The sequence below is a fragment of the Onychostoma macrolepis genome, chromosome 01, assembly GCF_012432095.1.
Source record: "Onychostoma macrolepis isolate SWU-2019 chromosome 01, ASM1243209v1, whole genome shotgun sequence".
Classification (NCBI taxonomy): domain Eukaryota; kingdom Metazoa; phylum Chordata; class Actinopteri; order Cypriniformes; family Cyprinidae; genus Onychostoma; species Onychostoma macrolepis.
In genome coordinates, this window is record NC_081155.1 from 29,445,838 (window position 1) to 29,461,739 (window position 15,902).

Sequence of the window (15,902 nt, forward strand, 5' to 3'; positions counted from 1 at the left end):
TCTTTGGATAGTGCGGAGGACTGACAGAGAAGAGTGTGTTTGCCTGTGTTCTTACATGTTTAACTTGCTGGTGTTCTCACATACTTTCTCTTTTGAGCAGCAGGCTGAGCTCTCATCACCAAGCAAGGGCTGATAATTCCTTGTCTTTCAGCTCCCCTCAAAAGAGCTCGTGATTGGAGATGACAAATGAGGCGGTAAGACAGGTCAGACTGCAACAAGCTCAGGTGTGCTAACATGACTGTTAGTGTGTCGATGCACGAATCCAACAATCGTTTAGACTAAAGTTGGTTGAAAACATGCATCTTCCTAAATAAAACTTTTAAAAATGATGACTTCATCACCTGTTTTTTTTATTTTATGCATTCCTCTTTTTTGCCGGATAATATTTCAACCTACCTAATAATTGAAACATTAATGTAGGAGACATGATAATCTAGAGACATATTTCTGTTGTAGTAAATTATCCTTTACAACAAAAAAGACAGAAAGGATATGTACTCATAATTTCTCATAGCATCAATCATCTAAAGCTGTTTATCTGTAAATCACAAGTAGTACCAGGTAAGAGTTAAATTGGAAGGGAAAAAAAGTGCCAGAAGTGGCAGTAGGAATGTGTGTGGGTGTAAGATGGTGAACGCGCGCTTAATATTGTGTCTGGTAAAGTGCTCTTATCTGCACTGATGCTCTCAAAGTGGGCCTGGAGCCTATTTTATGACCAAATGTCCAAATCTGTGCCATGTCTCCAGTCAATCAGGATCTGAGTAGGAATTTAGATAAGGGGCCAGACAGCAAAAAGTGGAGAGAATTTCCCCCCAATATTCTACACACAATAACGTAATATAATTACATTAAATATAGTTTTCCATTTCATGGAGGTATAAATTAACAAACATATTGAAAAAAAATCATATATATTATTATAAAATTAAATTATATATCAATTTTCTCAACATGTAGTAAAATGTAATGCCACTAAATATTTTTGATTACTATTTGAACTATTATTAAAAATAATAGTTTTTAATAGTCAAAAGTGTGTGTATAGATGTACTAACTAACTTTTGTCATATGTGTTTAAAGAAGTCTGTTACACTCTAAAAAATGCTGAGTTTTTTCAACCCAACTTTGGGTCAAATATGGACTAACCCAACTTTTAACAAAAATTTTATGTAAAAATTTAACCCAACAGCTGGGTTAGTCCATATTTGACCCAAAGTTGGGTTGAAACAACCCATCATTTTTTTTTAGAATGATACACTCACTGAATTTCTTTGATAAATGTTAAATTGTGAAACTGTTGTGAAATATTTAAATTTAAAATAACTATTTTTTCATTTGTATTAATTTTAGTCACACTTTATTTTAAGCTCCAATTCTCTCTATTAACAAACCATTAACTACTCCTAATTTGCTGCTTGTTAATAGTTAGTAAGGTAGTTGTTACAGTAAGTTTAGGTGTTGGGTAGGATTAGGGATGCAGAATAAATTCATGTAGAATAAATGCTTTATAAGTAGCCTACTAATAAACAAGCAATATGTAAATAATAGGCATGCTAATAAGCAACTAGTTAATAGTAAGAATTGGTCCCTATACTAAAGTGTTACCATTTTAAAGGTCATTTATTCCTGTGATGGCAAATCTGAACCCTTCAGCAGCCATTACTCCAGTCTTCAGTGTCACATGATCCTTCAGAAATTATTCTAATATGCTAATTGGAGCTCAAGTAACATTTCTTCTTATAATTGTAATTGAATTTTTGTTGAAACATGATTCCTGTTTTTCAGAATTCTTTGATGAAAAAAAAAACATTAGAAGTATAATTCTTTTGTAACAATGTAAATGTATCTTTGGTCACTTTTGATTAATTTAATGCATGCTGAATAAATGTGTGTGTGTGTGTGTCTGTGTGTACCTGTTTTTCTATTCAGGTGGGGACTTAGACATGAATACACACAGACTCACGGGGACTCGTGTCACAGCAAACGTAAACAGTAAACATGGGTAAACAAGCTAATAAATCACACAGAATGAAGTTTTTTGAAACTCTAAAAATGCAGAAAGTTTCCTGTAAGGGGTAGGTTTAGGTGTAGGGTTGGTGTAGGGCAATAGAATATACGGTCTGTACAGTAGAAAAAGCATTACGCCTATGGAGAGTCCCCACAAGAATAGCAAACCAGACGTGCGTGTGTGTGTGTGTGTGTGTGTGTGTGTGCACACCAAAGAAAATATAAAATCCTCCCAAGTATACAAATTTTTTGCTCTTAAAATATATGCAGCGTATTAACACAGAATATGATTGATAGAAATGCAGTGGGGATGAGTGACAGGTGGACACATATTTGGGTGCAGCTTCAGAAAAAACAAAACAGCCGTTCACCCTCAGTGTCAGCTAAAGAAGCAGGCACACACCATGCAAAACAGCTCAGTGAGGGCACCATTTGTTGTGCAAATATACTAGTATATGCAAATAAAGCCACACACGCATATACATATACTTTGACATGGCATGGGGAAGCCACAAATAAGCATGACCAGAACAAATAGTAAATAAGTAAAAACATTGACTGATTTACTGATGTGTTTACAGGTTTAAAAAAAACGTGGACTAGGTTTTTTTTTTTGGTTTTCAGTCAAACATAACATTTTGATCTTATCACAAAGAGATAAGTGTTTAGTTACCTATGAACTCTGTGAACCAAAGAGAAAGAGTGAGCTCAACATGGTTTGGATATTTGCCTTTATATGATGATTTTAAGCCAAAATCGCAGAAAAGCAGTAGTTTCTGAATAGGAATAGAGAATAAAGTGTAGTCTTTCTTTGACACAGCTCCTAAAAGTGGCAAACAACACCTAAGTAAGGTGTTTGCAATATAAAACTGTGTTCCAAGAAAGTCCCATAGACAGATCATGCAAGTCTAAACCCAGAATGCACCTGCTGTAGTGTAACCCAAGGCGATGGGAGTTGTTTATTGATAGAGATTAGTCTGATTGTCAAAGTGCTTCCCTATCCAGGGTGAGTCTGTCTCTCTAGGACAATAACTCACCTTTTCACCTGACCTTTGAACCAAAAGTCGATAAAACCAAACTAATGAATCGCAGTTGGATCTGATCCACAGAGAAAAAGTGCTTTTATTGTTTGCTGCTGTAACTAGTTTCTAGCATTAGCTCCTCCAAAACAAGGTTTTAGTTTTAAGCAAAAGAAAAATGAACACTATAAGTATTTGAGAGTGGTTAATCAGTGTTTAAAGAGCAGGAAATTAGTATATCATGAAATCATAATCAGACTACTGCCAGTAATAATAGGGTAAATCCATCCCACAAAGCAAAGAAAATCAAGTGTGTGAGAGCTTGAATACTTGTGCGCAAGATGTGGCTTGCGTAGGCTCTCTGCTTTAAGAACAGGTAATCCAGTAGTGTCAGTGATTGAGGAGATACAAATCCTGCAGTAACAGACATGCAGGTGGCACTGGAAAAGAACTGCATACCATGCTATTTTTTTTTTCTCTCTGTCTTTGTCAGGCATCCCCAAATGCCAACCATCCACTAGCTCTCTCTTTCTCTCTCTTTCACTTTTAAAGAATTGATGATAGATAGATAGATAGATAGATAGATAGATAGATAGATAGATAGATAGATAGATAGATAGATAGATAGATAGATAGATAGATGTAGATCAGTTGAGATCTTCTCTTCCTTAATATTTTATTTGTTAAGCTCAAGATGTTTTAATAAGATTTCAAAATCATGTTTGTTATATTAAAAGCTTCAACCTGTTAAAGAGCCAAAATCCTGCCAACACTTAACTAAATCTGCAGGAGCTGAAAGATTAGACGCTGAATGACATTCATGAGAGATGCAGAGCTTTGGCTGTTCAGAACATTAGACATCATGCATGAACTCTTAAAGCAAAAGACGGACACACATACATCTGGATTACATTCAAAAAATCCATGCAATGGTTTCCAAGGGCCATTTGAGATAATTTCTATCACCACTCTGTCATTTTACACAATGTCCATGAATGGCATATAAACAAATGAAATAAATCCCAAGGTTGTGGAACTTCATTTCATCGTCAAGTCCCAGCGAGGTGTGGTCACATCTGTCCTCCTAGACAACCAGTTTCGCTAATGAGAGAAAACATTCCATGGAGAACATTGAACCTTCACACTCACAATACAACTGGATTGAGCAACCCATTCAGAAGCAGGCAGGGGGAAAGAAAATGAGCTTTTGAGCCAACAGAAGTCTATATGTGTCTGCAGAAACATTGGAAAAATACCTTGGTGGCCGATGTATTCTATCAGGCACATGGAGCCAACACAAAGCCATGAAACTGATGTATATTGTAACCATTCAGGCTGTTTAATTACTATCTTTTCAAATTTTGAGCAAATCTTTCAGTCACACTTTAAGCCAAGAAACTTAATTTGCTGCTTATTAATAGCTAGTAAGTTCAGGTATGGGGTACGATTAAGGGATCTAAAATATGGTCATGTAAAAGAAGTCTTTAATAAACAACCAGTATGCTAGTAATATGCATGCTAGTTAAAGTGTTAATAGTGTACTTTAAGAACATCATAAATAAAAAATACCTTCAATTAAGACAATATTTCAAGAGATGAGTTAGAACAGTCTTACAGTCCCCAAAACAGAATATGCTGTGGAATAACAACTCCACTGAGAGGTGTTATTAAAGAAAATGCTTGGTAAGATGCTTTCTTCTTTGGAGTCAATTTTTTGTTTTTTGCCAGACAGATTTTTTTACGGGTAATTCTAATGCGAATGTACAGAGAGCAGTGTTGATTGGCCGTGTCAATACAGACAGGTGGCTGCCTCGTGGAGGGTCATAAAGAGTGAACGTTAGCCGAGAGAGGCAGCATTCTGCTTCAGTTATGTAAACCGGCTAGGTCTGAGAACCAGTCAACCGGCACTGGGACTTTGCATTGCCACTGACAAGGCTCAGGCTAAATGCAAACAGTATACATGTTCAGGTACACACAAACAAACACACATACCACCATAGACTAATGCATGACACATAAAAGAAAATAAGATTATAAGATTATAAAATAAGATCACTTTAATTTAAAGACCAATTCTCACTGTTGACTAACTATTTACTACGACTTTGTCTCAATAAACTGCTAATTTACGGCTTATTAATAGTAAAATAGTTGTGAAGTTTTAGGTATGGGGTAGGATTAAGGGATCTAAAATATGGTCATGAATAAGGCATTAATATGTGCTTTATATGTACTGATAAACAGCCAATATGCTAGTAATATGCATGCTAATAAGCTATAAGATAATATTTATGCCTTGTGCAACATTTAAATGGGTAATACCCTGAGAATCAAAGAACTGTTGAAACATTTCACATATTGAAAGTGAGAACTCAATGGGTCAGATATTCCATTTCATAACATTCGATTGAACATATAAAACATCTGTTCATGTTTGAGACATATTTCTATTTGGAGTTCACCTGAGCTGTTGCTCATAGAAAGAACTCTTTGGACAAAAACACAAAACAGCTGGCATGTCAACAATAATTATATATAAATATAATATACACAACCAGTCAAAACTTTGGAGTAATTAATTTTTTTTTTTTGTTTGTTTTGTTTGTTACTCGATCCTTCAGAAATTGGATGGTGATTTGGTGCTAAGAAACATTTGTAATTTTGTTAAAAACTGTTTTTGCTGCTTAATATTGTTGTGGAAGCTGTGATTCAGCACAATTGAAAAGTTTGGGGTAAAATTTATAGCAATATGGTAACACTTTGTATTAACTAACATGAACAAACAATGAACAATGCATTTATTACACTATTAATCTTTGTTGATGTTAGTTAATGAAAATACAGTTGTTCATTGTTTATTCATGTTAGCTCACAGTGCATTAACTAATGTTAACAAACACGACTTGTGATTTTAATAATGCATTAGAAAATGCTGAAATTAACATTAACTAAGATTAATAAAATGCTGTAGAAGTATTGTTCATTCTTAGTTCATGTTTACTATGTTAACTAATAAACCTTATATATACAGTGGTGTGAAAAAGTGTTGGCCCCCTTCCTGATTATTTATTTTTTATTTTTTGCATGTTTGTCACACTTTAATGTTTCAGATCATCAAACAAATTTAAATATTAATCAAAGATAACACAAGTAAACACAACATGCAGTTTTTAAATGAAGTTTTTTATTATGAAGGGAAACAAAATCCAAACCCACATGGCCCTGTGTGAAAAAGTGCTTGCCCCCTAAAACTAATAACTGGTTGGGCCACCCTCAGCAGCAACAACTGCAATCAAGTGTTTGCAATAACTGACAATGAGTCTGTTACAGCGCTGTGGAGGAATTTTGGCCCACTCTTCTTTGCAGAATTCTTTTAATTCAGCCACATTGGAGGGTTTTCGAGCATGAATGGACTGTTTAAGGTCATGCCACAGCATCTCAATTGGATTTAAGTCCAGACTTTGATTTGGCCACTTTCTTGAGACATTCAGAGGTGGTCTTGCTGCTGTGTTTGGAATCATTGTCCTGCTGCATAACCCAAGTGCACTTGAGCATGAGGTCACAAACAGATGGCCGGACATTCTCCTTCAGGATTTTCTGATAGAGTGCAGAATTCATGGTTCCATCAATTATGGCAAGTCATCCAGGTCCTGAAGCTGCAAAGCATCCTCAGACCATCACACTACCACCACCATGTTTGACTGTTGGTATGATGTTCTTTTTATGAAATGCTGTGTTGGTTTTACGCCAAATGTAACGGGACACACACCTTCCAAAAAGTTCAACTTTTGTTGCATCAGTCCACAGAATATTTGCCAAAAAGTCTTGGGGATAATCAAGATATTTTTTGGCAAATGTGAGATGAGCCTTTGTGTTCTTTTTGGTCAGCAATGGCTTTTGCCTTGGAACTCTCCCATGGATGCTGTTTTTGCTCAGTCTCTTTCTTATTGTTGAATCATGAACACTGACCTTAATTGAGGCAAGTGAGGCCTGCAGTTCTTTAGATATTGTTCTGGGTTCTTTTATGACCTCCTGGATGAGTCGTCTTTGTGCTCTTGGAGTAATTTTGGTAGGCCAGCCACTCCTGGGAAGGTTCACCACTGTTCCAAGTTTTCTCCATTTGTGGATAATGGCTCTGACCATGGTTCGCTGGAGTCCCAAAGCCTTAGAAATGGCTTTATAACCCTTTCCAGACTGATACATGTAAACTATTTTGTTTCTCATCTGTTTATGAATTTCTTAAGATCGCGAATGATGTGTTGCTCTTTAAACATGCTTCACTTTGTCAAACAGGTTCCATTTAAGTGATTTCTTGATTCAACAGGTCTGGCAGTAATCAGGCTTGTGTTTGGCTAGTGAAATTTAACTCAGCTTTCTAAAATAATGTGGTTAATCACAGTTCTTTCATGCTTTAACAGGAGGGGGAAATTAATTTTTCACGTAGGGCCAGGTAGGTTTGGACAGTTTTTTTCCCTTAATAAATTAAATCATAATTTAAAAAACTGCATTTTGTACTTACTTGCATTATCTTTGTGTAATATTCAAATTAGTTTGATGATCTGAATCTTTTAAGTGTGACAAATATGCAAAAAAAAATTTAATCAGGAAGGGGGCCAACACTTTTTCACACCACTGTATATATATATATATATATATATATATATATAGCAAAAAATAAATAAAATGTTTTCAACATTGATAGTAATAATTATTAATAATTGAGCACCAATAATAACTTTATTGGGTAAATAAGCACCAAATCAGTATATTAGAATGATTTCTGAAGGATAATGTGATTATGAAGACTGGAGTAATGGCTGCTGAAAATTCACCTTTGCCATTACAGGAATACATTAGATTTTTATATATATTTAAATATAAAACAGTGTTTTTAAATGTTAATAATGTTTCATAATATCAATATACTGTATTTTTGATTTAATACAAACTTGGTGAGACTTCTTTCATAAATTTTAATGATTCCAACCATTTGTGTATAAAATTGTATTAAATAATTAATACAATACAAGTACATGTTTTATAATATGATTTTTTATTAGATTTTTTAAGTATAAACATGAAAAAAATGTTTATAGGGTAACTGCATAAATAAACAAGAAATAAGCAAGATCTAAAAGATCTAAATGAGAACATGCAGATTTGAGTGGGTAAGCAATGACATTGGCAGAGCAAAAAAAAAAAAAAACAATTGTCAAATTCATTTGAGATCTAAAAAGGAACATGAACCGCACAGACATCATTAAAGATATAGATCATATCAGAAAGCTAACAAATGCATTTTATTCAAAGTGATATAGAGCAGCCTAAATTATAATTACTACTTTAAATCCTTAGATCCTAATGACCATTATTAATTCAAGATCAAGTAACACCAAAACAGAAATGATCAAAACCTCCAGAATCTGCCAAATTTAGCAGCTTGTGAATTGCAGAACACTATGGCAGGAGCAAATGAGTGGCCCTGCACTGATCGCCTGAGCAATTAGTCATGTCTATTATTCTAAACCAACACTAAGAGCAACCCAACACAAATAAACTGTCATCAGCACAGGACCAGAGCGTTATTTAGAGAGGCGTCAGCTACGCGCTAATGCCAAACACACTAGATTTGTCTGTCCACTGCACTAGCTTTTTCTTAATCAAATTACAGTTGGGGTATTAATAATGCAAAATAATAATAATATTGCTGGGAAAAAAAAAAAAGTAATGAACTGTAGGTTTGACCAAATTATAGTGCAACAGCAGATGTTTCCTAAAATGCATTAATAATTTCAGATGAGTTTGTGACCAGACAGAAATGAACAAGAAAACAATGTTTGTGTTTTGAAGGAAGGCTGTGTGTGAAGTCTTTTACAAATGAAACAAACTATCTAAAGTGACTTTCTAAATAAATACTGAAGTTTTCTTTTGCATGTCACCATTTCACCATGAGGGGGATGTCAGAGATTTTTGCATGGCTTATAATGACAAAACTCTAATTTACATAATTCATCAATGGATGGCCTTTTGGACCATGCCAGTTTGTGCAATATTGAAAAAGGAATTGTTCCATTCACATCGGAATACATACATTTGTGCAGAGCAATTTTTTTTTTTTCACCAAACAAAATGCTGCTTCACAGTAAAATAAATCTATGTTTTTGGTGATTTTTTAAAATACTCTTTTAGATTTTTTTGGCAGACATAAAAAGTAAACTGCAGGTTTTCTTTAATGCAGTTAAAGAACAGTAGACACATAGCTAGTATAAATTAAGTCAAGATAGAGGTTAATCTAATTGATAAATATTGAAAAAATATTAATTAATTTATTTATTTCAGAGAGATCAGCAGAACAATCAGCACCAAGCAACACACATATTACATAAACAAATAGTCCTTTGTTTGTTTGTTTTGTCAATATAGCTGTTGGAATCCATGACTGCGGAACTCCAAGGAAAGGGCTGGCGATTTCCACAGAATTAAAATTCCTGTCATTCACAAAATTAAACACATCCTCCACCCATTGTGTCTTGTTTGCTTATGTCTATGCTGTTCCACAGATTTTCATCTACAATGAGTCCAGAAAACAAAAAACAAACAAAAAAAAGTTTTGATAACTCCGATTCAATAACCCTTATAAATTCTGCAGATATTATAATATTAGGGTAGCTTAAATCTTTGTATAAAATTACATGAATAAACAGCAGTGTGCTCCATAGTCATCCCATAATTTCACTGTCATAATTACAACTTGCCAACTCGCAAACACAAACTTTCCAGGACGACTTGAACACACCATGTATAAATCAGCAGTGTTCAGTTCTCATCTTTGCAATTACATATGCTGATTGCACATATATATATACACACACTTTATATATATATATAGAGAGAGAGATTTGCTGATATTTTTCTAGTTATTCTTCACACTGGAAATTGCAGGTCAAGTTAAGAGCATGGCATTATCAGTTGCAGGATTCCATTCAGCGAGGTCTTCTGTATGCTGTAAATTTTGGCAAATGTAGCAAGCAATGTAGCTTACATATACAGAATACACTGCTATTCCAAATAAAGCAAAACGTATATAGGGAAAAGAGAACATTATGCAGATTTACATTTAAATCACAATGTAAAAGTTATTAATTGTACTCTATATTTAAAAAGTAAAACAAAAATGTATTTTAAAGGAATTTAATAGGTTGATTTTGTCTCAATGGTGAATTTTGTCATTTTCTTTAGCAAAATTTAGTGTTTACTTAGTTGTCATTCATTTTCAGCAGCATTCATGTCAAGAAAAAAGCATTCTGCTTCAGTAAATAAACAAACAACAATAGCTTCATATATTTATTTTAAGTGCTATCATTTAGCTGTGTGGCAAATGTACGGAATACAATACCATTTAGATTTCACGACCCAAATTTCAAGAATAGCTTTCTTGTTAAAGATAAAGAAAAGTATTCTAAAACATTGCCTGTTCTGTGCGGACAGTTTTCCAGAAATTTACAGTACCTGCTTAGGTAATACCTTGTTAACAAAACCCAATTTATGATATATAAATAAATAAAATATGAATATAATTACACAATTATCCTTTTGATTATTAATTGTATAGACAGAGCTATTGTGTTTAATCAACTCAACACTGTAACATGTAGAATTAAGAGTGCTTAGTGCATGTTCTTTACAAGACTAATTGTTTTGATGTTCTTTTTTGGGGGGGGGGGGGGGGGGGTATTCATGTATTATTTTTAATCATCTCTGGTGTTTTGATTTACCTTGATGTTTTATTGACTCTGATGACGTCAATGGCAGAATAATCAAAACACAGGGTATTAAGGTAAACTCTTTTTCTTAAATGTAAAATACTCTGTATGACAGAAGGCAACATTTTATGACTCATCTCTAGAGCATTTTCTGCCAACTGCACAAGGGTGGGCAGCCCTTAGGAAATATCCTCTATAAATCCGCCAAGCACAAGAGATTACTCTCAGATGACAGGTGAGGAATCTCTTTGTAAGCCTAAGCAATGTTTAACCTTTAGAGAAAGGCTCATTGTCTTGGCGTCTGTCCGAGGAGCAACTCATTTCAGCATAACCTCTCAAACTCTCCCAGCACAAGACCCCTCAGTTAGCCTCAAGTGCAGGTTCTCACATAAGAGGATTTGCCTGAGTATTTGCTAAGTACTAGCTTGAAACAAACCACTGAATATAATGCAAGAAGCCCACCTGAGCAGTGTGGAAGGTAAAAGAGGTTGTTTATTAAGGACAGACTTTTAGAATTTGCCTAAATCAAGACCACCACTAAATGAGAATCAGTCTACTTCCCTTTAAAAAAAAAACATAATAAGCTTATGGGAATACCACTGTATAATCAATTGCATTTTTATTTCCTTTCCAACATGGAAAGAGGTTACCTGGCCTAGGTATCAGCCTGTCTATACCCACACACCAAAATGTGACCCAGATTTGCATGCTGTTAAAACAGAGGGAGGCACACACTGTGGCTTACAATAACATATTTACATCTTCTCACACAGATGAAACCGCCTGACACGGCACTGAAGGGGAAAAAAAAATACTCTGCGGAGGCAATGGAGTTTGTATTACCACTAAACAGGGCTATTAGAGCACTATAATGCCCCACTTTAGCCAAAATTAATCCCAGTCTGTTTTGCTTGCTACAAAAATAAACATACTTGTTTTCCTATTACTTTCTGGAGAGCTAGAAAATTCAGTTTTTGAAAAAGAATAAGCTGCATGTAGTGGGGGGGGGGAATAAGATGATAGGAGTCACTAATCCCCAGATTAAACAAAACCAGGATAAGTAGTCAAAGAGTAGATACCTTTAAATCTTTTGGATATTCTCTGGGGGAAAAATAAGCACTTATATGGTAACAGGGAGAAGAGCAGCTACTTAAAAGTCTCATGAACATAATCATAAACAGAAAGTATTCTCTGAGAGTGAAGAATTTTTTAACAGAAAATACACTCATGGACTACACCATTCCATAGAAAAATTTAGCATACAGAAGAAACCGTTTTATTTGTCGGCTTTGAAAGCATCCAAAAAAGTTTCCAAAAAATAAATAAAAATCTAAGTAAATAAATGTTAACAATTGAGAGAGCACTTAAAGATATACAAATCTGCAGAGGCATGTGCTTTTAACCACGTGATGGATAACCTGCTTGAGGAGGTGGGGCTAATAACTCTTCAGGTGGTTTGCTCCTTGGTTAACACAGCCAGTTATTGACTGCTCGCTTCTCTCTTCAACATTGCAAAGACTACCATCAAATAAGGCTGTTTATGTGAGTGCTTCCATTTTTTAAACCTGGTACTGCAAGAATTGCTTAGAATTTAGGGCACCACAGTGCAAGGACACACCTGACGTTCCAGATGAATTTCAAAGGAACTGATATTTCTGGTTGGGGATTTTAAGGTCTGCATTATGACTGGTATTTTTTCACCAGAATATTTCCAGCAAGCAAAGAACACTTGTTGCACCTGACAAAGAACCAAGTGAACCAAAACCGTGACAGTCAGACTATCGTGATTTCCAAGCTGTGCTACCGTTGGGAGTCATTCTAACTAGAGTCATGCCTGTGGTTAAAGTGGAGAGCAATTCTCCCTCTGAAACCACTCTTCCAATGAATGACAGTCAGAGAGCAGAGCCGCAAAGAGGACGCCGGAGGAAGAGGCCCCTTCAGCGAGGCAAACCACCATACAGCTACATCGCCCTGATCTCCATGGCCATCGCCAACTCACCCGACCGCAAACTCACTCTGGGAGGGATCTACAAGTTCATCACAGAGAGGTTTCCTTTCTATCGAGACAACTCCAAGAAATGGCAGAATTCCATCCGCCATAATTTGACGCTCAACGACTGTTTCATCAAGATACCCCGAGAGCCCGGTAGACCCGGAAAAGGCAACTATTGGGCACTGGACCCCAATGCTGAAGACATGTTTGAGAGCGGAAGCTTTCTGCGACGTCGAAAACGGTTCAAACGCAGCGACTTCACTACGTATTCATCGTACGTTCACGAGTCTCCTGTCTTCTCGCCAGTCCAGATTGCGCGCTCAGCCTACGCCAACTCGGTCTACTCCAACATGGCCGTGAGTCCGCCATATGCACAACAGCTGCCTTCTGCCTACTACCAGTCCTCCTCTCCTAGCTTCAGTGCTGGTCAGTCCAGGGTCTTCAGAATCAACTCTCTCATTGGGCCACCTGGCAGGATGGGCCAAAGTGCAGAGATGATGCCTCAGCAGTCTTGCCGCAGTTTCAGTCCTGAGAGTGGCTCTTGCAGTTTGGGAGGACCAGGCTTCCAGCATCAGTCCTGCAGCGGGGAGACAGTGCTGTCGTGTTGCTCAGGCTCTTCAAACAACATGGCTTTTGCCTACACCAGCCCAGGACATGGACAGACTCAGGTATCATATCCACAAGGCAGCACCCAGGCCTACGGGCCAACAGGGAGGATGGCTATCTCCAGTTTGTCTCCCATTGCTGGTGATGCTGTGGGGGACCCATATGGTAGAACGTCCCCTGCACAGCTGGGCTCTTTTGTTCAGTACAATAACTCTGGTCCAGTAGGAAGCTCAGGAGCCTACATCAGGCATCCAGCTTACTCGGGTAACATGGACAGGTTTGTGACGGCCACCTAAACAAGTTCATGGATGATTATTTTCCATTGCAAGAACGCAGGCGCACAAGAACCTTTGGAGAGACTATTTTAGTAAATTTGAAAAACATTTGTGAAAAACAACTGTGATATTTAAACTGATGTTATTGTTTTATTGTGATTCCATCAGTTGAGTAAATGGAAATGTTAATATCAATTTACACATGTACAGACTTTTCCTATTACAACGTGGTACAAACAAGTTAAAAGCAAACGTTTACAAAGATCAAACTTTTTTCTTTTCTGTACTTTCTTTTTTTAATTATTTGAGTGAAATGTGTTCATATGCTTTGTATACGCTTTTCTTATTATTGTCATCTGTGGTAACAGAGTAAATGCTTCAATTTACTTTATTGAAATAACGTACTGCATTTACTTAATTCAGTTATATAAAATGTTTCTGCAAGAGGCTGTGTTGCTATATCCTTTAGAGAATGAGGAGTTCTGAGAAATCATTTCACATTTTAATGTAATGGTGTATATATAAAGAACACTAGGCTCTAAAGCAAGAATCCATTTCAGCAGAACCTAAATTTACAGAAATGTTAACCGATTTGCCTTATTTTAATTACACGTTTTTCTAAAAGAGGTCATGCCAAATAATATTTTTCTCTTTTCTCTTATTGAAAATACATATTACAAATTAATATTATATACTTTGAAAGAACAATCAGCCTTTATTATCTAGCACTAAAATAATGAAAGCTGACATTTATTTTAAAAATGTATATTAGTTAAGATATTGATGTATACATTCTTTTGTGGCAAGCTTTCAGTCAAATAGGTAAAACAATATTTCAGCATGCAGTTAGACGCAAATTATCAGCCAGTGCTATTTTTAAGTTTACACTGTGCATATTTAATTGACAACAAAATGGTCAGAATAAGCGCAAAAAGGGTTACAAGACAGGTAATTAAGTTTGAAAATGCCCCTTATCTTTGCTGAGCTTTATTAGACTAAGTCTTCCAGTTCCGCACAATAGCTTGTTATTTGACGGCATGTCCTGTCACTCTCCACCTTTTTAAAAAAGGTGATTTTAAATAGACATTTATGCTTACTAATATACACCAGATGCGTGCTGTGACAAGAAAAGAAAACAATAGTGATGTCAATATTGCAGAATAATTTAGTGTAGGCAATGATAAACGCTAACAGGTTAAAAACATAAAGCTACTTTAAACTTTAAAATCACGTAGCAGTATCCGAACAAGGATCTGAAACCCAACAATAAAACTGAAGGTATGCAGAGGTATTTAATATATATATATATATATATATATATATATATAAATGAAGGATCAGGGTAGAGTGTAATGCTGGCATTTTTGACAAGCTTATGAAGTGGCCAGTATTTGCAGTTAAATGAAAAATTTCAACGCATTTGTCTTGCTGTATTAGTCATGAATTCAATGAATCTGCATTTGTGACCCTGGACCACAAAACCAGTTATAAGTGTAAATTTTTTCGAAATTGAAATTTCTACATCATCTAAAAGATGAATAAATAAGCTTTCCATTGATGTATGGTTTGTTACAACTTTTTGAAAATCTGGAATCTGAAAGTGCAAAAAAAAAAAAATCGAAATACTGAGAAAAATCGCCTTTAAAGTTGTCTAAATTAAGTTCTTAGCAATGCATATTACCAATCAAAAATTAAGTTTTGATATAGTTACGGTAGGAAATTGACTAAATAGCTTCATGGAACATGATCTTTACTTAATATCCTAATGATTTTTGGCATAAAAGAAAAATCTATAATTTTGGCCCATACAATGTATTTTTGGCTATTGCTACAAATATACCCCAGCAGTTTTGAGGTCCAGGGTCACATTTATTCAACAAAAGGCAAAAAGAGACAGATGAAAGTCCTAATATGGTGAGAAGGGAAAGTTTAGCAGTCAACTGCGTAGGTTTTAAATGGCAGGCCAAAGTAGAGATGGAGGTATTGAGTATCAGTGAAGCAGAAGAACACATCAGTGAACATTGTGCTTGAATAGGTGGATTAAAACATCACATCGTTCACCAGGTTTTCACAAGCACTGGCATGATTAGAATAACTATGATTAATTACTGGACTATCTGCTCATCAATCAGCCTTTATATATATGATTCAGACTATGAGTAAACAAACAAAAAAAAAGCATTCAATCAAGAGTTTGTTTAAATCCAATCTGTAATACAAGAATTTAAAATGCTGAAAC

General features: G+C 35.5%; 1 protein-coding gene across 1 annotated transcript; it reads left to right on the forward strand.

Moving 5' to 3' along the window:
• The first annotated feature begins 12,138 nt into the window (after positions 1-12,138).
• foxe1 (forkhead box E1) lies at positions 12,139-15,790 on the forward strand. Its single transcript, XM_058784436.1, has one exon. It carries the CDS (start codon positions 12,620-12,622, stop codon positions 13,682-13,684), a length of 1,065 nt encoding a protein of 354 aa, XP_058640419.1. The 5' UTR covers positions 12,139-12,619; the 3' UTR covers positions 13,685-15,790.
• Positions 15,791-15,902: the final 112 nt, after the last annotated feature.